Source organism: Lissotriton vulgaris, chromosome 8 (assembly GCF_964263255.1).
Source record: "Lissotriton vulgaris chromosome 8, aLisVul1.2, whole genome shotgun sequence".
NCBI lineage: Eukaryota > Metazoa > Chordata > Amphibia > Caudata > Salamandridae > Lissotriton > Lissotriton vulgaris.
This window is the reverse complement of record NC_141696.1, coordinates 152,122,836-152,146,488: the sequence shown is the minus strand read 5'-3', so window position 1 is coordinate 152,146,488 and position 23,653 is coordinate 152,122,836. Positions and strand designations below refer to the sequence as shown.

At 43.7% G+C, this 23,653-nt stretch overlaps 1 protein-coding gene across 1 annotated transcript in view; it reads right to left on the bottom strand.

Annotated features, from left to right (window-relative positions):
* Positions 1-7,308: 7,308 nt before the first annotated feature.
* The window catches only part of DGAT2 (diacylglycerol O-acyltransferase 2), a 67,680-nt gene continuing 51,335 nt past the window's right edge, over positions 7,309-23,653 (bottom strand). Inside the window, exons 6-8 of the mRNA XM_086933864.1 lie at positions 18,883-19,057; positions 15,322-15,524; positions 7,309-9,071 (exon numbers count right to left, since the gene is read on the bottom strand). Of these exons, the coding sequence (XP_086789990.1) occupies positions 8,917-9,071; positions 15,322-15,524; positions 18,883-19,057 (533 nt within the window). The 3' untranslated portion in view covers positions 7,309-8,916. The remainder of the gene's footprint in view (positions 9,072-15,321; positions 15,525-18,882; positions 19,058-23,653) is intronic.

Here is a 23,653-nt window from a genome sequence, read left to right as displayed (position 1 = left end):
CCACATGTTGGCTGGGCGAAAAGAACTGAAAACTATGGACCATTTTCTCTTGTACAATTATTGAATACACATGTTATTTTTTGTATGCATGTGCTAAAGACTGTTGTGTGATTTAGTCTAGACCTTTGGGACTAATTCGGAGAGGTTTAGGGTGATTCCCCTCCTCTTAAGCACCACAACTGATCAGAGCTTGAATCATACAAACCATTACTTAATTTTAGTAGTGCCTGGATTAGCCTAGTTTCAATTCCCCCTATCATGAGGCTAAGCCTTAAGCGTCAACCCTTGGTGATCGCCTTTGGCTATCGAGGAACTAACCTTATCTTGAGATTCACAAATATTACGTAGGCATAACCGATACCTGGTTTAGCCTTGCTGAACAATGTATACACAAAGCTGGCCTGGTATAATCGTCCATCTAAGCTGCATATATCAGAAAGGACATATATTAATTGACCGTAACTTAATCATTATGGTATTGACTAGTTGCAACTTGATGTAAATGCCAATAAAGATGATTAAAAAATAAAGAACTCTCTTTACTGTTTCTTCCCCTGCCTTCAAGACCCCTAAGGAGTAGCAAGGACAGTGACAGATGTACCAAAGGGCAAGTTGTGGGTGCCAGCTGCTAAACTGGTTTTATATTGATTTGGGAGCTCAATGCCATACTACTTATTTGGGTTCAATTTCCAATACCACGTAAGGCTCCCAAAATCTTTTAAAGCATGTTTTCAATGGAGTATTACATGAGGTCAAAGAAAGTTTGTTTTTGTAGCTCCCACCTAAAGACTCCACTCCCATATAACTACTTCCCTGGTGAGTTCACTTGTGGAACATGAAAGCCTTTTTTTAACACTATGAATCCTATACAAATGTGTCCTATTCAGTTTTCACAGAGCTGTGCATGTGTACTTATTTTAGTCTTATTTGTTTTTCCCAGCTGTCGTTGAGCAGAGAGAAGCAGATGTATTTGACTTCAGCAGACATTAACTTAACACGTTTAGCTGGCCACTGTTCCATCATTTACCTTACTGTCCATTACATCCCTCCCAACTCTTCCTTTCCACTCCCCACTCTTCCTTTCCTTCCCCTCCCCGCTCTTCCTTTCCTTCCCTTCTCCACTTGTCCTCACGTCCCTCTCCACTGTTCCTTTCCTTCGACTCCCCGCTCTTCCTTTCCTTAACCGCCAATGCTCGTCTTTTATTTTCCTCTATGCTCTTCATTTCTTTCCCCTCCCTGCTCTTCCATTCCTTCCTCTCTCCACTTGTACTTTACATCCCCTCACCATTCTTCCTTTCCTTCCTCTCCCCTCCCTTCCATGGTCTTCCATACTGCCCCTCTCCACTCTTCCTTTCCTTCCTCTCCCCTCCCTTCCCTGCTCTTCCTTTACTTCCATTCTCCACTCTTCCTTTCCTTCCCCTCCCTTCCTTTTCTTACCCTTCCTGCACTTCTTTTCCTTCCTCTCCCTGCTCTTTTGCTTCCACTGCCCACTCTTCCTTTCCTTCTCCTCCGCTTCTTCCATTCCTTCCTCTCTCCACTTGTACTTTACTTCTTTTCCCCATTCTTTCTTTCCTTTCCCCACTCTTCCTTTACTTCCCTTCCCCTCTCCACTCATTTCCTTCACCTGCCTGCTCTTTTCTTTCCTTCCCCTCCCGCTCTTCATTTGCTTCCCCTCCTAGCTCTTCCTTTCCTTCCCCCTACTCTTCCTTTACTTCCCTTCCCTGCTCTTCCTTTATTTCCCCTTCCCGCTCTTCCTTTACTTAACCTCTTCCTTTGCTTCCCCTTCCCTGCTCTTTCTTTCCTTCCCCTCCCTTCTTTTCCTTTCCCAGTCTTCTGTTACTTCCCTTCTCCACTCTTCTTTTACTTCCTCTCCCTGTCCTTCTTTTACTATCCCTCTATTCCTCTGCTTCCACTCCCCGCTCTTCCTTTCCTTCCCCTCCCACCTCTTCCTTTGCTTCCCCTCCCACCTCTTCCTTTCTTTCCCCTCCCGGCTCTTCCTTTACTTCCCCTCCCACCTCTCCCTTTCTTTCCCCTCCCTGCTCTTACCTTACTTTCCTTCCCCACTGTTCTTTTACTCCCTCTTCCTGTTCTTCTTTTACTTACTCTTCCTGTTATTTTTATTATCCCTCTCTTCCTTTGCTTCCACTCCCGCTCTTCCTCCCCTACCCCTTTCCACCTCTGCCTTTCTTTCCCCTCCCTGCTCTTCCCTTACTTCCCTTCCACTCTTCTTTTACTTCCTCTTCCTGTTCTTCTTTTACTTCCTCTTCCTGTTCTTTTACTATCCCTCTCTTCCTTTGCTTCCCCTCCCAGCTTTTCCTTTACTTCCTCCGCTCTTCCTTTCCTTCCCCTCCCCACTCTTCCTTTCTTTCCCCCTCCTCTTGTTTTAGTTTTTACATTAGTTCTAGAAGCGGATTCATTGTGGTTGTACTTGATGTGTTTTTTGCACTTCCCTTTTTATGCTGGGGTTGTTTGCATACAGACTCTTAACGGGGAGTACTTTAACTATAGGCGACCTTGTCATATTCTGTATAGCAAACTGTACCTTAATAGCTAGAGACCTGCACTGTATGTAGAGTTTATTTCACGCTACTATATTATATTTACCCTGTGTACACCCTTGGGGGTATAGCCCAACGTACGGTTTTATTGTTTGTTTCTTTATATTCAAAAGACAATCAATAACATTTATTGAACATAAAACGTTGTTATTTTTGTCCCCGTTGGTTCTCATGTGAACCATTTCTAAAGGACAGGGATCAAAAGCCGTTTAACTTGTGTTTTATTTTACATTTTAGTCAGTTCCTATCTTTTCTCTGCAGCATTTTCTTTATTCCCCCTCTAATTTAAACAGCAAAATATTGTTATGTTCTCCCAGAGTCTCACCAGACAAATATATTATTACTTTATGTAACCCAGACCTTACATATAATGCTGCTTTAAAACTCTTTGAATTAATTCAATTCAATTATAAATCTTTATTCGGCACTTAAAAAGACAGCATAAAAGTACATACACAATATATACACATATTAAAAACAGATTTACAAAGTGAGTTAAAAAAATGGGCTAAAAATGCATTTCATGAACGAAGGGGTTAGAGGAAATTTCCTTACATGGGGCTCTATTTAAATACCATTAGAGTCAATTATTTCTCTCGTGTTCCTTAACCGCATTGCAACCCTGATAAAACTTACAGTACAAAACAAAGTATGAGCATCCGAGGCTTCCTGAAGAAACCTCAGGGCCATTTTTGCTTGTCTACATTTGGTTTCTTTCAAGATCCCTACTAAAAATTTGCGTCTTGGGACAGAATAAAAGGGGCATAACAGAACAAAGTGAAGGGTATCCTGCGGAGACCTAGAGCCGCAGCCGCAGGTACCCTTTGCTTCCACTGTGAGAGTGAACCCAGAGGGAACAGCAAGTAGATGATGCAGCATATTTAGTCTGAATCGAGTCATATAGAATTAATTCACATAGCAACCATTGTTTGTCAATCAACTCGTATTTATTAAGTGATCCTTAGCAGAAGGTTAATTCTTTAGATGTTCTAAACGTGGTCATGCCCATAGATTTCACATAGGCATCCCTGATAACTCTTCAAAAAGACCATTGCTTACATTTTCAGCTGGAATGTCTATGTGCTTAATTTCCCCATGAATTGAAGAGCAGTATTAAAATGGCTTGACACTAAAGGCATAGATATTGTCCAGTTGCTTTTGTTTTTGCTGCCACCATAGTGATAACATTATTGCAGAAATGTATGAATATAGATGGAAAAAACCAGTAGCACCAAGTAGAGACCTACCGTTTAGGCATGTGCAAGAGTGCGCTTGGGCCGTATACCTGGCAATCGCTACTTTACAGAGCCAATACTACATTCTCATGCATAGTGAATAAGGACACAATGTGGCAGGTCACAGATGTTGGTTTGTCCTTCTCATGATCCTCCCACAGTGAATGCAGCTATCCTTGTAGTTGAAGAAGGGATCAGAATATGCCTTTGATCATTGGTCCCCTATAAATCTCAATTTGTGACCTCGGCTCCCCCGTTTACTCTGCCCAATCACTGTCCACCTCTAGCGGAGGCCTCCAACTCAGTGTGACCACCACCATGCAAGCTTCCTCTTCTCATCTTTGTCCTAGTAGTAGGAGAGGCCAAGATTACAACTCACGAATGAGCCAGAGCCACCATACCTTGAAGAGTCTCAACAATGCAGTCAACAGTGCAAAACCAGTGACTGCCCCAAAGCAGCTGCCGCCATCTTGGGATGAAGTTTTACTTTTGAGCACAGGTGGTGCCAGCAGATACACCTCAGATCATAGATCGCCAGCCTTCATCTTCTCCCCATTGCAAGGTTGCATTCCCAATCATTTGCTAAGCAATTGCATTACATTTTCTGCGTAATGGTCGAAGAGTAAATTTTTCTCCCAGCGCATGCCTGTGTCCCGAAGTTAAGAGAGGCACATTCTGTTATGCCCACGCCCCTTAACCGCATCGCTGCGGCGGCTTTTCCCGCTGTGTGCGGCTATTTTCAAAATCCCTCGTATACATGACGAGCTCAGCTCGTCATCAGCATACGAGCGCCGTAGCTGATGACGAGCTCAGCTCGTCATCAGCATCGAAGGGGTTAAGAGTCCATTTTGAAATGTAGATTTTGAGCTGGTTGACTTGGAAAGATTGGTTATCACAGTTCATAATCTAACCTTCTGGTTATAAAGGCTACGCAACAGTTTAAGGTGATTATGGCCTATCGGATTAGGAGCCAGATGTAGATAAAATCAAATTTGCGAATCCTTAATAGCGAATTTTACCGATTCGCTATTAAGGACTCGCAAAATTGTATGTAGGTAGGAATCGCAAAAAAAATATTAGCGAATCCTTACACTAATCGCTAATTGAGATTCGCTAATAAGGAATACCTACCTATTCATTGCTATGGGCTTGGATGCCCATAGGAATGAATGAGAAGATATTCTCCAATTGCGATTCGCTATTAGAGAATTGCAAATAGCGGGCGCTATTTCAAGGGTGCTAGGGTGTCAAAAGGACATCCTGTTGCACCCCTGAAATGTGCATGTGTGCACATGTGGCACACATACATGCCCTAAGGGAATGCATGTGTGCCAAATGGCACTTTAAAAAAAGCAAAAAAGTGCTTTTTTAAAGAAAATCGCTAATTACCACCAACTTGAAGTTGGTGGTAATTAGCGATTCCTACTTACATTGCATTTATGGAACCGCAATTACCGATTCCTTAAATGCAATAGCAAAATACATTGCTCGCAGCCAAATAGCGATCGTAAACTATGAAATTCTGCTACTTTCAGCGTTAGCGCTCGCTATTTGGCCACCTACATCTGGCCCTTAGTTGTTAATCAACTGAGAGCAAGACAAACTCTCAATTTATTGTTTTATTAAATTTTTTTGCAGTTTTACATAGCACAAACTCGGCCCGAAGGTATTGGAGCACTTTACATGAGCACCAGTACCATCACACAAGGAGGAAACTTTCAGTTTTTTGGTGGGAACCAGGAGATTAAGTGATTTGCCCAGAATCCCAGGATTTTGAGCCAACAGACTCGAACCGGATACCCCAATTCCAATGACACCAGCTCTGTCCGACATTCAGATTCCTTGCAATGCAATGCAATGCAATGCAGACTTGCAACTTTAGTCTGTCTGGGTTGATATGGCTTCTTCATTGGTAGACAAAGTAGCCAGGCATTCAGTGCATCTGTTTGCCAAGACTATCCAGCATGAGCTGGCCAGTGATGTACTTACTGAAAGCAGCAGCTACAGTTTAACAGGGTGGACTTCATCAGGTAGTTTTCGACTGTGGTTTGTTTTTGGCAGATGAATATTCTTCTGTTCCAGACTCCAGCCACCAACTCGGTCACTGTTTATTCACCCACAGGCAGGTGAAAGCTCTTGCTCCAATGAGCATTCAGAACTGTGTACAGTGCACTAGGATTGGAGGAGATGCCGCTAATCAAGAATTATTAATATTTATCATAATAGATTGTGGCAGTACCTATATCAACAATCCACCACTTGTCTTGTACTAGGCACAGCTTTGATTTTTTTTTAATATCGAGCCCTTGAAAGTTTCAGTCCACAACTAGTCAAGTAAACAAGAGTAGGGGTTTGTGCCAAGTAGTATTGGAACAAACTCATTTTTCTAATTAGTGTTTTGCAGTTTCAATACTGCTCTGAACTTTCTAACAATTGTCAGGAAAGAGGAGTCCTACTTCTCAGGTCTGAAATGTGTAATTCAGATACCCGCCAGAAAGCAAGATGCAGTAACAAAAGTGCAGACAACTCTTCACTATTATACAGAACAGGTTTTGGCAGCAACCAGCAGTGAATTAAGCACAGCGGAGAATAAATTAATGATCTCTGAACCACCTAGTATTCTGGGTAATCCAAACTTTCTAATGCTACATATGGCCTCTATCCTTAAACCCATCAACTGATGGCTGGGCAGAAAAATCATAGTTCAGTACAGCTAGATTGTGCACTTTCAGCATTAGTCTTTTGGGCAAACTATAAACACGCTCCAGCTGAAAATTAACCCTGGGCGTAGTTCGCGAAGTAGCGCTACGCAAAGTTCACTTCGCACTATGCGAGCTACTTCGTGAACTGCGTAGTACCCTGTTCGCAATGTGCAAGGTGCCGTTTTCAATGGCTGCACAGTGCAGACAAGCATCCGGGAGTGTGCAATCTTTTAAAACGGCATCTTGTACGATGCGAGCTGTAGTTTTCTGCTGCGCGAGTAGATTTTTACTCGAGCAGCCTCTTTCACAACGCGGACTGGTAGTTTCTCATCACGAGCAGTCACGAGCATACGCAACCACTCGCAATTAGCAACCTGACCTCCCCGCGTTCAGAATCTTGCCAGGAGGTTTATTTTCCACGCTCGCGATCGGCAACTTGATGTTGCTGATCGCGAACGAGGAAAAAGTCTCGCCGGGATGTCATTTTGCTTGCTCGTGGTCGCCAACTTGACGTTGAGGACCGAGAGCAAGCAAAACATGACCGCTACGCGTGTTTGCACTGTGCTACGTGCAGTTCACGTAGTGCGAAGTTGCGCAAACTATGCAAGCGTAGCATAGTGCTTTGCCCAGGGTTACTGAAAATCTGCCTGCTGTGCCAATGTATACATGTCGTAGTTCAGTCTACAGCACTGAAAGCTAGATGAAGATCTTGCCACTCATTTCATATTTGCCCTCTACTTAGTCACCTTTGTTTTGTAGTTATGACCTAGTTACAGCTTTAGCAGGAACATTCCCAACAACATGAAAGAGACACCTATTTATGAGTTTTATTTGTGTACACTGTACAAAAAAATATCAATAGCTTGGTAAATAGAGTTGAAAGATGCAGTGACTGGAAAGTAAAACATTCCTTCATTGCAGAAGGCACATTTTATAACTAGGACACGCTTAGAATCAAAGGCTGAATTACCCATGAAGCCTGTGCAAAATATTAAAAACTACCCTAAGTTCTCTTACAGCATCATTACATCCGTTAACATTCCTGTAAACAAACATTTTTAATACAAAAATGTCAAATGGTGAGTACAAATTCTATATTTTCTTTATACATTCAATGGAGGCATTACATTTTCTATCAATCAGTAGAATGCATATTTTTCTCCCTGGTCCATGCTGCTGATGAGTCTCCTGTCCTTAATACTGCCAACACCTTCCCTTTAACCTTTATGCACCAGCATAATCATTAAAAGGCACTCAAGAGAGACAACATGACTTAGGGAAAGAAAACAACCTCACTTTGCTTTTTAGCTTTTCCTTCTTTGGTTACCGTGCAGTGTTTTAATATAGAACACCCCCCTGCCTACAAATTGGATCAATGTGACCCATAAAACCCCTTCCCTTGTGCGAGAGTCAACCTAAGGTCGAAAGGACACTTCCCAATACCATTTTACATTCAATAAGTCTTTCTTGTGGACATAGCATTCAAGAAGTCAATTCTAATGAAGACAGATGCTTCTGTAGACATTTGGTTCTGCAAGCCCATGACTATAAAGAGGCTGCAGGCTAGATCCTAGAGGTCCTGTAAGATTGGTTGTTGTATATGACAGAAATCCGTAAAAGAACACTAATGAAGTTAAAACAGTTAGTACAATTGGCAAATATGTGATTACATGAACTTCATATTGCATCTTAGGTCCTCTCAGTTGTACATAATCAGGAAAAATAAATCAAGCTTTTAAGATCAACTCAAAAAGACCAATGACAACAGTGAAATATATATCTTCAAGTAAGGTGCTCCTGTGCTAGACTTACAGAAATCATACTCCAGAGAGAAGTCATCGAGTGCAGCTCTTATTACATTTCCAGAAACCAAGGTGACCTTTTGTGCAACATGAATCTGGAGATGCTTCAAACTACACAGCTCACCTAGATTGGTGGCCTGTTTCTCAGTCACAAAGCGACAACCAGAATGCATTGACAAAATGCAAGCGTCTTCTGGAGAGTCGCAGAACAGTGGCTCAACGTTTATGTTAAAGTGACCACAGAGGAATACTAAAGGCTTCAAACACTGAAACTGAAAGTGGACGCAAGTTGTAAGCCCCCAATGTCAGAAGAAAGCCTTAAAATTCCAAAGTTACTAGGGCTCAGCTCTTTCTGCCAGAACACTGTTTTTAGCGCAAAGCCTCCTCAAATGGTTAAAACGTCCCAACACAGAACATCCCTCCTCAATGGGAAAATAACACATTGGCATCAAAGGCATTTACAAAGCAATTCCTGTAGGATAAAAATCACAAAACTATCTAAATGTGTTTCTCAAAATCCAAGTAGTATGCTTTGTCTACTGTAAGTCTGGAGGTGGGATGCATATCATGGGACAACTTTCTGGAAGAACTGCCAGTCTAAATGGTTGCAGCCGGCCCTTTAGTTCACTTCGAGGTCTTCAGTCTCCGGGACGCCACACTTAGTCTTGTATTTGTCGAAGAGCTTGATCAAGGAGTTCAGGTACATGCTGTGGTAGAGATCCACATCTTTTTCAGTTGGACATTCAATTTTAGGAATAGTGATTGGTTCACCAACTGCAAATTTAAAATAAATATTCACATTTATAAGAGTGGTACTTTAGTAAGATGGGAGAATCATTAGACAAACCTTGCATTTCTTTGTTAATGAAGTATATGCCACTATGATAGTTGAAGCACCTCCATGGGCTAAATTGGGCATGCTTGTAACCCAGCATGCCCAATGGAGGCCTGCTATGCATATTCAGGCATTAGTTGCAGTACCTAGCACTTAGTATATCATTTCTTCAGTGATAAAATGTGAAAATGCCTCGATAATAGAAGATTCTGGGACCAGAGTATCAGAACTCAAAAAAATAAATTCTACCAATTTACATCTATCTCATTTCCACTCCCTAAGAGAAAAGATGGCTTTGTGGAAGATGAAACTTGTTAGTATAGGCTGGGTATCAAAGTCCCAAGTATAGATACAAATGAGGACTTGCAGAATCTGACCCTACTTTGAGGGGTCAAATGAGTGAAGCCTACCCTTTTCTAGATTGACAGGAGGTAGCAGCATTAAGACTTATTGTGGTTAAGAATAGAAAAAGGAACACATTGGAATATTTGAGAAACTTATGCATTGGCTGTGAGCATTCAGTACTGTAATGCAGTCTCACGTACAAGTGGGGCACCCAGTATTTTGCATGAACGGAGTCAGCAATGAGGTTTTAAAAATTTAATTATTGGGCTGCACTTTAAACTGATACTGTGTGAGTGGTTTATGCATTTTGTTTGTTCTAATGTCTAGTGATTGAGTGTAACCCACTTGAAGGGAGACATGCTCATGTGTCTACATTACGGGAAATTGCCTAGCACCCTGTTCAGTTCATGTGAAAGGGCACCTGCCAACCTCCCCTCCCACTGTAAATGTATCTGAATGCCCTTGAAGAATACTTTCCCTTAGCAGAGTTGAAGGTGCATAAAAGGAAAGCTTACAGATTTATGTAGCAACTAAATTCCAAAATCTGTTTGTCACGGAAGTAATGGTGGTGATGATGTGGAAAAGGTGCAAGACAGAAAATCACTCTGGTGACTCAGAATACCAGTGCAAGAAGGCCCAATTAGGAAATGGTCAAAATGGCCACTATCTAATTAAGCCACTCGAGCTAATCAAGTGGGATTTTCCATAAAAAGGTATAGAAAACTGATATCCCATGACAGAAAATATCCTGCATCCCCAGTTGTCATCAGATCACATCTAACAATCTGTGCTAACACTGAATCCTTCAGGAAACACCTGAATGTTACAGAAAATAAAGTGAAAAGCCATCTGATCTGGAAATGTACCTAGACTGGGACCATGACATGGCACCTTAGGCGTGGAGTTAGAATCTGAGGACCACTGCCACAAAATCACTTTTTATTGCATATCTGAGAAGAAAAACATGATTGACTCTCTCTCAGGAACTAATACCTCACTGCTTGACATATAATTTGTAGAACCGTAGATTCCAAAGTCCCCAGTAATCAGTCAGGGAAGACCAGACATGATGGATAACCATATGCTTCCTGAACATCAACACGTCTGGGCAGTCCTTGCATCTGGTAAGAAACCAGACCTTTCTGCTCAAAGGCATATCCAATAATTAAGAGGATGAAGTTTGTGTCATGCTGGTCCACTTGGTGCCAATGAGACATTAAGTGGCAGTTATCCTTACCAAAACACATGTTAATAAACAACAAGACGAGCGCCCCAATAGATGGAACCTGATGAATTGGAAGATTATTTAGGACTTGCTGGATTCCATCTCCACCTCAATAGATAGAAGTACCAACAAGCAACACTGAGAGCAATTACATGTTGCTCAACAACTCTCTAACAATAATTGAAGAAATTCAACCAAACAGGCTGGAATGATTCGAAGGTAACCTGACAAAGCAGGACTACCCCAGATTGTTGGAACATCATCATGAGACAAGTCTAGGTCATCTTTTAAAGAAGAAACTAGGATCAAAAAAGAAGTAATTTTGATATTTACTGTTGCGCATGATCAGGTTTCCTTGCTATAGAATCAGATGGTATGTGCACCAGAACATTCTTTGAACGTGCTTATGTTCTCATTTTCTGTTCTCACATTAGGTCCATCGCCACCATTTGTATCGCTAAAGGTGGTGTTGGTCTTATACATAAAATGTACAGTTCCTGCGGATTACTCAATAGGACTTTTGTCTGGGCCTGTGAACATTTTCACCTTTTCCTCTATAGAAAGTTATTTCCCATAGTCACGGACCACCAGGCTCTACTAACAATATTCACCAACTCCAAGGCGAAAATGCCCCCACAAATGGAACGGTGGGTGAAGCCATTGCAGGAGTATGACTACACCATTTTCCACAAGCCCGGGAAAGAACAAAATCCAGCAGATTATTTTTCACGACACCCATTGCATTGCAATCAACCCGAACTAGCCGGTCAATGGCTGTGGAATATCTCTGTTCCATCGTACACACAAGTCTTCCCCCTGCGCTGTCAATCCCAAATATTGCAGCTGCCAGACGGGAGGACACTAGTCAGACACCGATCAAATGACTCATTGACATGCAAAAGTGGAAACACAGCAAACAAGATGAAGATGATACAGAGAAAATAAGAGTGTTCTGTGACATACATAAACAGTTAGCAGTGACCCAAGGAGGAATTATATTGAGAGGATCACACATAGTAATACCCAAGAGTATTATAAAAACAGGCAATTGAGCTGGCACATAGGAATCGTAGCCACCAAAACGTGCGCTGCACGAGAGACTCTGGTTTCCAAAATTTGATGACAAAGTAAAATAGTTAAAACATGTCACATCTGCATGTGCCAGTCCTCAACAACCAAACAATATCCTCTAATAAGGTCAGATCTACCTGAGAACGTGTGAGAGCATGAAGTGGACACAGGGGATCAATAATCTGACCCCGTGTCTCACCAAGGTTCTGGAATGGATGACCTCCTCCTGTTTGAAGCGAAATGGGACTAAAACTGACATTATGCTTATGGGCTACAAAGCCCCAATTAACTTGGACCCTTGGTGGCCTCATTGCCTAGGACCCCCCCCAGCACCTAAGACTCACATAAAAAGCCTGGGGATCTGGCTAGATTCCTCCCTTGGTTTTCACTATCAGGCTAAAAAGGTAGCTGCAACCTGCTACGGGCTGCTGAGAGTCTTAAAAAAAGTGCTAGACCTCCTGCCATTCGAAGCCAGACGATTGCTGGTCCAGTCGCTGATTTTGTCGCGGCTGGATTATGCAAACGCCGTCTATATGGGAGCTCCAGTCGGCACCATAGAAGTTCTGCAATCTGTGCAGAACTGTGCTGCTCGGCTGCTCATGAAAGTCCCCAAAAGATGCTCAGCGAAAGCCGCACTTCAATATCTCCACTGGCTACCCATCAAGGGAAGGATTATTTTCAAAACAATGTGCTTGGCGCATAAGTCCATCCATGGCGCTGGCCCGCCGATTTTGGATCCCCTCTTTTGTCGCCATCGATCAGTGAGATCTCTGAGATCCAACCAGCGGAACTTGTTGGTAGTCCCCAGGATAAAGCTGGCCCGGATGGGTGGCCGCCGGCTCTCTGTGCATGCAGCTAAAGAATGGAACGCACTCCCAGATGACATCAGGCACGAGTCTAATCATCTCGCTTTCAGGAAGCGTTTAAAGACACACCTGTTTCAATAGCGTCTTCCTGGTCCCTTGGTCTTACAGCGCTGGGATGCTCAAGAGTAGCCATGCGCTATAGAAGAAGGTATTCATTCATTCAAGTTGTCGATTTTATTTGGTCCCCTCGCCACTGGGAAATATCTTTTAGTACTGATGGATGAACATTCCCTTTTCTTTTGGTCAACATACTGTCCTCCAATGGGGCTGAGAAAGTAATCTGTGCACTGGATAATATATTTGTAACATGGGGGGTTCCCTAAAACACTGAAATCAAACAGCTCACCATTCACCAGCAAAGAATTCTAAGACTTTCAAAAACACTTAGACTTCACACATTCAGATCACCCAGTTGTGGCCCCAAGCCAATAGAGTCATTGAACGTTTCATGGGCACACTGAAAAGAACGGTTCAGATGGTCACAGGCGAAGGGATAATAAATGACCAGCCCCTGTGTCAAGTCCTGCGTGCTTATTGAACCACACCTTACTTGACCATGGGAGAAAACCTGCAATTCCAATGTTTGGACGTGCACTCAGAACAAGACTCCCTCAGTGGACTCTCAAGGGAGAAGTGGATGCCCTCTGGCTTCAATCCACTGACAAAGAAGGAGGAGATGATGAAGTGGTACGCCGAGGCCAAGCGTTGGGTCCAGGAGGCTGTGACTAGACCGGGAGACTGGGTGGTGGGTAGACAACAAAAACAATAGAAGGCAAACATTACATGCGGCCTCAAGCCATTTCAGGCGACTCAACGAAAAGGAAGCATGGTCATCGCGACTTGTAGCGGAAAATCCATCACCCAGAATGTGTCTCATTTCAAGCAGAACGTGACTCCGTCCTGAAAAGAGAGCAGACTTACTGAGTCCAATGCCAGACGGGAATCACTTGATGACAATCAATACAGAAGGAGATTCCAGTTAGCTCACAACCTGTCGACCACTCAGTCGGGTCAACAGGTGAGCCGACAGAGGAGACTGATTGAAAAAAATGTAAGTACTTGAGCAAAGACTGAGATGGTGTTTAAAAAGGAGGCAGAAGATGTAATATCGGGCACTAAGACCCTGACTGGAAGTGAATATGCCTTTGGGGAACAAGAAGGACCTCTGGAGTTCGAGGGGGGATTCAGAGGAAAGGTAGAGAGAAGGTAGATGAGGGGGTGGCGGGGCGGGGGAGTGGTGAATAATCATATGGGGACAGTCAACTCTACCTGGTGTTTGTGGGATCAGGTTTGAGGATACCACAATTACTATTTACCAGTCAGGATGTATTCAGGACACACAGTACAGTGGTACTGAGACTCTACAATAGAGGAGGGTGGACTGAGCCTCCTGCCCATTTAGAGTTGGCAGTTGTCCTACTCAGGAACTTTGAAGTTCCCTCCTCACAGTTTGAGCAAAGTATCAGGAACCCTTAAAATGATGGAATACCCCATCCTTGGGCCATGGGGTCATAGTGACTGCACCCTGACGTATTTAGGGTGGTGCAACAGGGAGATTACTCACTGACTCCCTGCTGCAGGAAGAAAAACTCCCTGTGTGCCAAGGGCATTCATTTTTGGTTTCAGTAACAAACATCAGCTTTTGGAAAAACAACTAAATGTTACCAGGCAGATGCAACAACCATGACACTTGTTAGGTGAACTATTCTGCTTTTTCAGCAGCCACAGAAGCGGTTGCTTTGAAGGTTTTGCGATCAGGCAGCTGGTCCATTGCTATGGAGCCAGGTCCCTATCCTCTGCTGGCCTGGAGGCCATCTGCCACCTTCTAAATGTGAGCGAGTCTAGCTTTTTTTTTTAAAGGCGTTTACAAAGTGCAGATGGGGCAACATGAATAGGCAGTAACCAACGTATTCCACTCCTCCAATGGTGCTCTAAAGCGGGAACAGACAGAGCCTGACCTCCCAAGTCCCACCCTTAGGACTATTACACCTCTGGATCTTGGGCACTTTCTCATGGAAACCTTTGAAAGAACCATTTGCCACCCTTGTTCTCAAAATTGAGCCCTGTGACGTGCATGGAAGTGGGATTTTCCATTCTAGTGCTGCAGCCAATGGCAACCTTACCATGCCACAGAAAAGTCTTTAAGAGTTGGTGACCATAGAAGACATTACAGACATGCAAAACATTGTATAATAGCTGCACTAGAATGGAAAATCCCACTTCCAAGCACGTCACAGGGCTTAGTTTTGAGAACAAGGGTGGCAAATGGTTCTTTACGGAGAAAACTAAATCACCACAAGCAGACAGAGTGCAGTGGGAGTAAGAATTAAGTTAAGGTGAAACAAGGACATAGATGTACTCCACACTTGTATAACGGAAACTGAACTAGTCCGCTGAGGACCAGACTTCAAGGCACACCAGAGTGAATATTTTGTCAAAGAAAATCCAGGGACTACAAATGTGACATGGACTAGGAACAAGTTGACAGCCTTACTTTTTCTTTGCTTCCTCCAGACTCTCATAACTACAAAACACCCATTAATAGAGGAACCCATCATTGCATCCTAACCTGACTACACAACTTACTGCTTTGGCCTTCAAACCTCTTAAATTTACTAGGTCAAGCGTCTAATGCAGCCAAAGTCAGTTGCAGATTCAGGAGACGACAAAATGGAGACTTACCAACAGTGGTGATGGGACTGGCATAGGGTACCAAGCCCCAGCTACTGGGTGAGAATAGACCACAGCCATGGAAGATGCAAGGGGCAAAACCAACATATTTCTGAAATTTCTTCTGTACCCATCGCCCCCAGGACTCTTCTTCAAAGATAATCTGCTTGTAAGTATCGTTTTCTCCAAACGAGTACAGAGGAACAAGGTCTGCCCTAATGAAACAAAAGAAAAGTCCAATTATTCTAGTGTACCAGCCAAGGCCGATGTACTTTACTAAGCAAAACATTCTGTAAACAGGGCATTTAGATCACATGGGAAACAAAATTCGAGGTACTCTCTCACAAAGTAAAGTCTAATGTGTGCAGGGTTTCAAAGGCAGCCCAAACCAACAGAACACTACATAAAGATAATGGTACAAACAGATTTTACAGTTAGATACAGAATGGAGAAAGCCACAGTTACACATCAGGTATTGAAGAGAAGAGTGCATTTAGGTAAAGTGGGTAGGTAGAAGTAGCCACAGCTTGTCACACCACAATCCCTTGATTAATTGTTGCAGCGCATAGGGCATTGAAGAGGATTGATGGGATTCTGATGCCCGGAAGCAGGGCTCTACTTACAGCAACTGAACTTCCAAGTCTGAATCCAGCAACAACAGTTGCTGTAAGGTTTGCTTTGTTTGCAATGTGGGTTTTAAGCATGACATCGGAGTGCAACCTCAGGAATTGGGCACTGTTGGATTTGTGAGTGTGAAATCATTTATGTACGTTACTGCGCTAGCGATGCACTTGTTGGTAGTTATTTTTCTTCAAGGGTATGATACCACATCACATAGGACTGAACTGTGATGCAGCAATGTAACAACTTAGGGTAAAGCTGGACAACATCCTCACACTGATGAATGCAACATCACCCAGGAAGAATCCAAGTAAATATTTTGAACCACTGGCAACAGGGTGGAGTTTTTGGGATTAATGCAAGTTCAATGGATGAATTTGGAACCTGGAAGTCACCTGAATGAGCAGAATCTGTTCTGGTAGAACACCAGTCCACTACAGCGCCAAAGCCCATTATGTAGGGAAGCAAGCTTGAATGACTGTTTCTAGTACTGCACAATAAGGCAACTGGGATTGCTGGCATCAGTGATCTGGAGTGCAACTGTATCTGTGGGAGCATTCCTTCGCTTTAGGCAGCCTTGTTAGTCTGAGTGCATTGATCTTGCTCAGAACACGCCATCCGCAACCCCAGAACACGGCCTATCCCTGCTGACGAGGGTGATACCCCGAAACACGTGTCCAGGGATGGCAAAGATAGCAGAAGATCGAAAGATGATGCATCGTGAACACGTTACTACATTAACCAGAGTCCTTAGGGACGACACCGCCGGTGTGTGAGTAGTGTGCGACCCTACCCCCATTTGTTAGTCTGAGTGCATTGATTTTGCTCAGAACACGCAAGTGGGTGAGCATTCAGTTTACAAGAAAGGGTCTAGGTTGGCAGAATCTGTCTGATCATGAGAGAGGCTGGTGGGGTCTACCCACGAGCTATTTTGCACAACAACCACAAGCATTGTGAGCACAGTCTTCCCTGTGGATATGGGTAAACATCCTTGGAGTAGCCTTCAGTGAAGAGTGGTGTGTCAAAGAAGGACACTAGAGATACATTTCAATTTGGAGGAGATGGGTGCTTTAACTGCAGGGTCAGTGTGGTCGAGTTGATCGATCTCATTGAACTGGCTGAGAGTGGTGCATATTTCCACGCAGTGTTCAGTGGCAAATCAGGGGCATTACAACCTTTTGGTGGCATTCTTAGTTTGAAAGGGCTATGTGGCTTCCAATAAGTTGCTTTTGCAATAGGAACAGGTTCTTCAGTCATGAATTTTTGTAGGTGGGTATAATGTCGCCTGTGGTTTTTGAAGGATTGTTTGTTGTCCAGGGTCTTGTGAGTTTCAGCTGTTAGAGAGTTTGTGTTTTTGGACTAGAGGTGATAAGGTTCTTTAAAGACCAAGGTCTAGATTTATCGAATTACCAAGCAACATAACGAGACAACTTGCTGAACTGAGAGACAGTGACCAGGTATGTACCATATCTACTAAGAAAACTCACTCCTGCTCTCTCCCTGCACTGGCACACTAAGTGCTGCCTAGCACCAACACGCGTACCCTTGAGCCAAGGTGCAAGGGCGCCTGCATTACAGGCAGGATTGTTTTTTGCAAAAAAGGGACACCTTCCAGTACAAAAACAGTCCAAAGAGGAAACAACAAGGAGAAACAAAGATATTTCTCCTTGTTACACCTCTTTTGGGAAGAAGTATCATTTTGACACAACCCCTGCTTTATTGACCGAAGTAAATCTGGGATTGTGCAGAAATTCATGGGTGGCTGCATGGGAACGCCCATTCTCCACCCATGTAATGCCTTCTCAAATCAGAGTAAAGCAAGGCAGTGATTTGTGCTGCCATGCACTACTGTGGATTTACTAAACCATGCAGCCACAAAAGGTGGCTTTTTGTGGCTTAGTAAATCTCACTTTAGCTCTTGCGTGACAGAAAAGCAACACACAGGTTTAGTAAATCTAGCCCCAAATGCGTTGGTTAGCGAAGTGAAAATAGGTAGGCAGTGTCTGCACATGTTTTATAGGTGATGCTGTTGCAAGTGGAGCTGACGAAGTCAAAGATGTTTGTCTTGATGCAAGTCAGCAGACTCACCTTTGCGGACTAGTCCAGTTGGGCCGATACTAGAAAAGACATCAAAAGCTGCAGCTTGCTTACTGATTGGCCTTTAAGGCTGAAAAAGGGGTCCATGCCATCTAGAACAGACGTCATTTAGACCGACTACCAGCTGCAGCTAGTAGTCGGTCTAAAGCCACAGTGCTAGAAACATGTCTGCCCTGACCCTGCTGTCCTGACTGAGCCTTAAAGCCTCTTAAGGCTACAGAAACTTTTTAGAATGGATGTCTCTTGTGCTGAGCCTGAAACTTTCCCAAGGGGAGTCACTACTGACACAAAAGCAGGGATTCCTTTATGAAAAGGAACCCGCTGCTCTTGAACTTCGGGTGCAGGGTGGAGTTAAACACTCGCTGGTGATATATGCTGTATTGTGCGTGTCAAGAGTTTCAATGTGGGCATGGCAGGCTCATCCCTTCAAAGTAGACAACTTGCTTATCATTAAATAGCAACACCATTACTTGCAGAGCTAAAGAACGTCAATGGTGCACTATTAAATGATACTTGGAAAAACATGTTATTAAATGCCTCTCCTCCTGCCTAAGCCCGACCACTATCAGCGCCTTGATGCCTTTGGGCAATTGTTTGCACTTTATAAGCTTATTTCATTACACCATCACTCTTGGCACAGGGGTGGGCCATGCATGGCCAACAGACTGCATTGTGGTCTGTCATGCAATCATGGCTCAGGCCCAAGACTGTAGACACGTTTTCCTGCCAATACTGAAGCTTCAGATCATCGCTTGCCCATCACTTTACCACCCCAAATCAGCAAGTACAAAGCAGATCACAGGTTATGTGAACCCTCTGAGGATCGCCCCTTATCCTGCAGAGCTGAACTCTTACCCGTGCCGGAGGGCTAGTTTCACAAACCCCTTCCGCTCCTTCAGGGTGACACGGTGCTTTCCTGGTCTGCAATCCAACGACTCCGCAGCTCCTCCAACCACAATGACCACTGCGTTTCCAGTGCCATTCTTGGAGAGGATGTAGTCAATTGTATCACGACTCACAGGACATATGCCTAGAACACGATAAAGAATAATCATGTGCTTTAACCGGCTTATGCTCAATGCACAAGTGCATTTGTTGCAATATATTCCTATATTTTAGGTCGGACTGGAAGAAGCACAGATAAGAGCAGCGTAGAATGTAAAATAGAGGTCAGTTTCATTTTTAGGAGTGGCCAGCAGCAAACAGTACTTACATTCTGAAGGTGGTGGGCATGAAACATAGTTTTGACCAGACTTTGACTCAAAGCAAGACAAAGGCAAGAGAGAAAGAACATAGAAGAGAAAAAGGTAGGGATACTGTGAAAAAGCAGGAATAAAAACAACCTGTAAGACACACAAAAACAGAAGTGTAGGTTCGTGAAAGATGGATAAAAGGTGGAATCAAAAATAGGCAGTATTGGTATTCAGTAGCAGCTGGCACTTAAAACATTGAACCATGTACTTATTTTTATATTAAGCACTAAAAATATCAAGCAATCAATACAGAATTGTGCGTGTGCACCACTCGCTTGGTGCTCACAGCATGTTCTATGAAGACATGCATGGTGGTCTGCAACCAACAACACTTTAGTTTAAAAATGTGGCTGAGAGAATGCTGGCTCTGTACACTTTGCCATAACAAGTAAATCATGCAAGTCCCTCCACAGGCATCACAGCATCCTTTTGGCTTTTGAGAGAGTGGGAAAATGTCAATGGATGCAAAGGCCCCCTAGTATATGCTAGATTGCTGTGAGCCAGGGGGTTGCAGTCAAGATTATTTCCTACTTAAAGAGCCTGAGAACTGCCAGACTTGCATGGGCAAAGCGGTGGCATTCCAGCCACCGATGCACCAGCAGTCCAACTGACTTATTAGAACTTTGGCAGTCGGCCCACCATTGCACCGCAGCATCCACCAAGGAACCGCATTCCCTGGTGGTGGTCTGCGGGCCACATTATGCTTGGTTGTGCCCTGAGGCACTGTCAAGTATATTAAGACTTTCCTCACAGCCAGTGGCGTTATGGAGGTTCTCCTTCCCTATAACTGCTGGCAGTGTGGAGAGAAAGGAGCCCTACAGGGCCCCCTCTCGCCCCCGTGTATGGGGTGCATGGAGGGGGACACAGGTGCCCCTCGCAGTAGTTTCACACCCCAGTTACTGCTTGGGGAGGAATGCACAACATGGTGCATACCGTCCTGTGCAGGAACGTGAACTGGCAGTCCCACAGTGATGCCGTTTAAGGCACGCAATGCTCCTTTAAAAAGCACCTCTGTGGGACCGCCTGCCCGCCAGACTACAAAATTACTTGAATTGGGCGACGGCGACACTTGGTGGTGGTGTGCCGCCCGCACCGCCAAAAGTCATAATCAGGCCCTAAGTCACATTACTGATCACTAATATATCAGTGTCAACAGCATGCTGCCCACAAGAGGAGATTCTAGTCTACTCGCACAGATAGAGTACACCCCAGCAGAGCAGATGCTAGTCAGCCCAAGCAGATAAAATGTAGTCAGCAGTTGGAGCAGAAGTGCTCCTTTTATGAAGAGGCAAAGGCGAATGTGCATATTATTCAGCTCCTCCCACAAGGTTAGACTATATCAGAATTAACACTGCCAATAGTTCGGGAACATTGTAGATACATGAAGGCACACATTTTATTTATTTATAAAGTTTTATATAGATCAACCTTGATCCCGAGGGATATCAGAGCACTTTACAATTTGAGGGATAGGAAGGTAACAGTTCAGTAAATGAGTCAAATGGGAATAAAAAACAGACAGTGAATCAAATAGGGCTCACACAACAAGGCCAGTTACACATCCACATACAAACATTACAGACAAGCACACCATAAAATTGCCAAATCATACATTTTCTGGGGCACACTCAATTTACATCAAAAACCCCACCTATAAACTGTAGCACAATGTCAAGGCTGACCCTGTATTGTGCTCATTTGCATTAATGATACTTTATCTAATAATCCATCTACCACAAAAGATGACCATGACCGGCGCTCAAATTCAAGAGTAGAGGGCAGTCCACACTAGACAAGAATTGCCTTTCTATTAAAATATTGAGTTCTATTCATGAAAGGGCACTCCTGATGAAAAGTGCTGTTTTATTTCCTTTAAGGAAAACAGGTAATCAGAGCCTAATTGTTCTTGAATGCAGTCTAGGAGCCTCTTGCCCCCTGTACTCCATACTGCAACTAAACATCTAAATACCTGTTCTCAGACCAACAATGGTGGTTCCTACAATCCCCACACCTATAAAAGAACCTATTTTGTGCACATCTAACAAATATCTAAATGCTACTCATAAGGGTGCCCTGACATTGGCAAAACAGGCTAGAGTAAAGCTTCCCAAAATTGAAAAGACCAATACTTTAGATGTTACTAAATCGAAAGATGTGAGCCAAAAGAGATCCAGTGTTTGGCTGTAAAAAATAAATAAAGGAGGACTGACTACCAAGATAGGCCCTTTTAAAACTGGGAAGAGTAAGCAAGTTGGGACATAGGGTGCAAAGTAACCCTGGGCGGAGTTTGCAGAGTTGCACTATCTTGAATGGCACAATGCACAGCACAAGCGGTCCCTACTTTCCTTTTCTACCGCTCAAGTAGATTTAGCCTTTTCTATCCATGTGCCCAGCCAACTAGCCCTTGGCGGCACTCTGGTAGTCCTATGTTCAAGCAGTGAAACAGGACTCCAGGAGCAGGGCAGGGCTCTGAGGGTTCAACTCAAGCTTCAGGCAGCAAAGCAGTCCCAGGTGCAGCAAAGCAGTCTTCTGAAGTACACGGCTGGTCACAACAGCAGGCAGTTCTTCTGCAGGTCCAGGCGTGTACTGAAAAGTGGGTCTGGTGAATTCTTTGAAGAAAGGAGAAGTTTTTAGAGAATCTCTTTGAAATGCTTGAAATATCCTTCCTCCCCTGGCTCTAGCATGGCTGCAGGCACAATGCACTAGTGTGAAGTTCTTCTGTGAAGGCAGGACACAGCCTATTGATTTGCAAGTGAGGCTGTGCCCAGCTCCGCCTGCCCCCCCCCCCCCCCCCCAGCTTGCCAGTGATTGCCCATCCAGGCACACCTAATCCCTCTATTATGTGGCTGTCTGAGAGGAATATACAAAGTCCAACTGCCAACTACACCCAGTAATGTGACCCGGAAACAGGCTGCAGACATAAAATAGCTAGGGCAGGAAAATGTCAACTTTCTAAAAGTGGCATTCTTCGAATTGGATGTAAAATTATGATTTCTCAGACACCAAACATTAAATGCCTACCTACTTCTAATGAAAACTTAGCACTTAATTGTAATAAGGCAACTTAATATTATCCTTTGAGAGAGGTAGGCCTCATAGTGAGAAATGAATTTGTGAGCTTTTCACTACCAGTACATGTAGAACTTAAGCCATTCAATTAAAATGCACCCTGCCCTATGGGCTAACAAGGGCCTACCCGGGGGTGACTTGTCACAGGAGGGGAGTTTAAGGCTTGGATAGGGGTTTCCATCTGCATTCAGGTTCCAATAAAAGACCCGGTATAGGTTTTAAAGGGCTACTTAAGTGGGTGGCCCAATAAGAGCTGCAAGACCACTAGTAGCGAGGGACTTATTAGTAAATTAAATATGCCAATCATGAGTAAGCTAAATCTACCAGGTTTTGGGCAGTGAGCACTTTGTGCACTTTATCTCTGCTAACCAGTGCTGGAGTCCTTAAGTCAAAAACAAATTTTGAAAAATAGGGTGCAGGCAAAACGTTTGAGAGAAGACCACCCTAAGGCTGACAGGTATCACAGTGTTTAATCTAGTATCTGAATTCTCCATACAAGCCTTTGTCTTCCACACAAACAGCAGATGCTATAGAACATTCATTCAGGGGAATAGTTACCCCAAAATCTGCTGTTCCAGCATTAAGAAAGGCCAAGTTCAGTGAGTGCGCCTCATAGTTTTCGTTTAAAAGGGGTTTGTTTTACAGAGCCTCTTCCCACCACATTATGCTCAAACAAACAGTTCCCTTGGGCATCGTAGGCTTTTGTTGTATGGCTAACTTCATATTTACAGCTAAACAGCAGTGAAATGAACGTGTCTAAAATTTAAGTTGATTACAAACATTGCTGCATAATCCCAGTAAGTCATGTACATGAAGGGTTTTAATCAGCAGCGGAATGCATGATCCATGAAAGACTATTTGTTACTAAAGGGTGAAGCACAGGCCAAGAAAACGGAAGTGAATTCTGTGCAGAGAGGGAACACAGGCATTGTCAGCATAGGATGAGCAAAAGGAAGATGGGTATAGCCTAAATCGCATGGGTGAATCTCTTGCTGGAAAGGCACTGGAACAGTATTTGCCTATTTAGGGGACTGTCCCTGGGGGGGGGGGGGGGGCGGGGGATGTTAAGGCAGGAAGAGATGCTTGTACCTTTAAATTGTTCGGCTAGTATAAAAAAAATCCCCAGACACATGCAGGTAAATGGGCAGGTATCCAGGTACCCAAAAGGCCATGAGAAGCAGATCGCAAAGAGGAATGCAACTTTGCACCTTTCTCCTGTTGCGTAAACTTACAACTCCACCTCAAATTTGACTCCAGCACATGAAACTATTTGCTACATCTGCAGGTTGAGGAGAGTGGTCCTT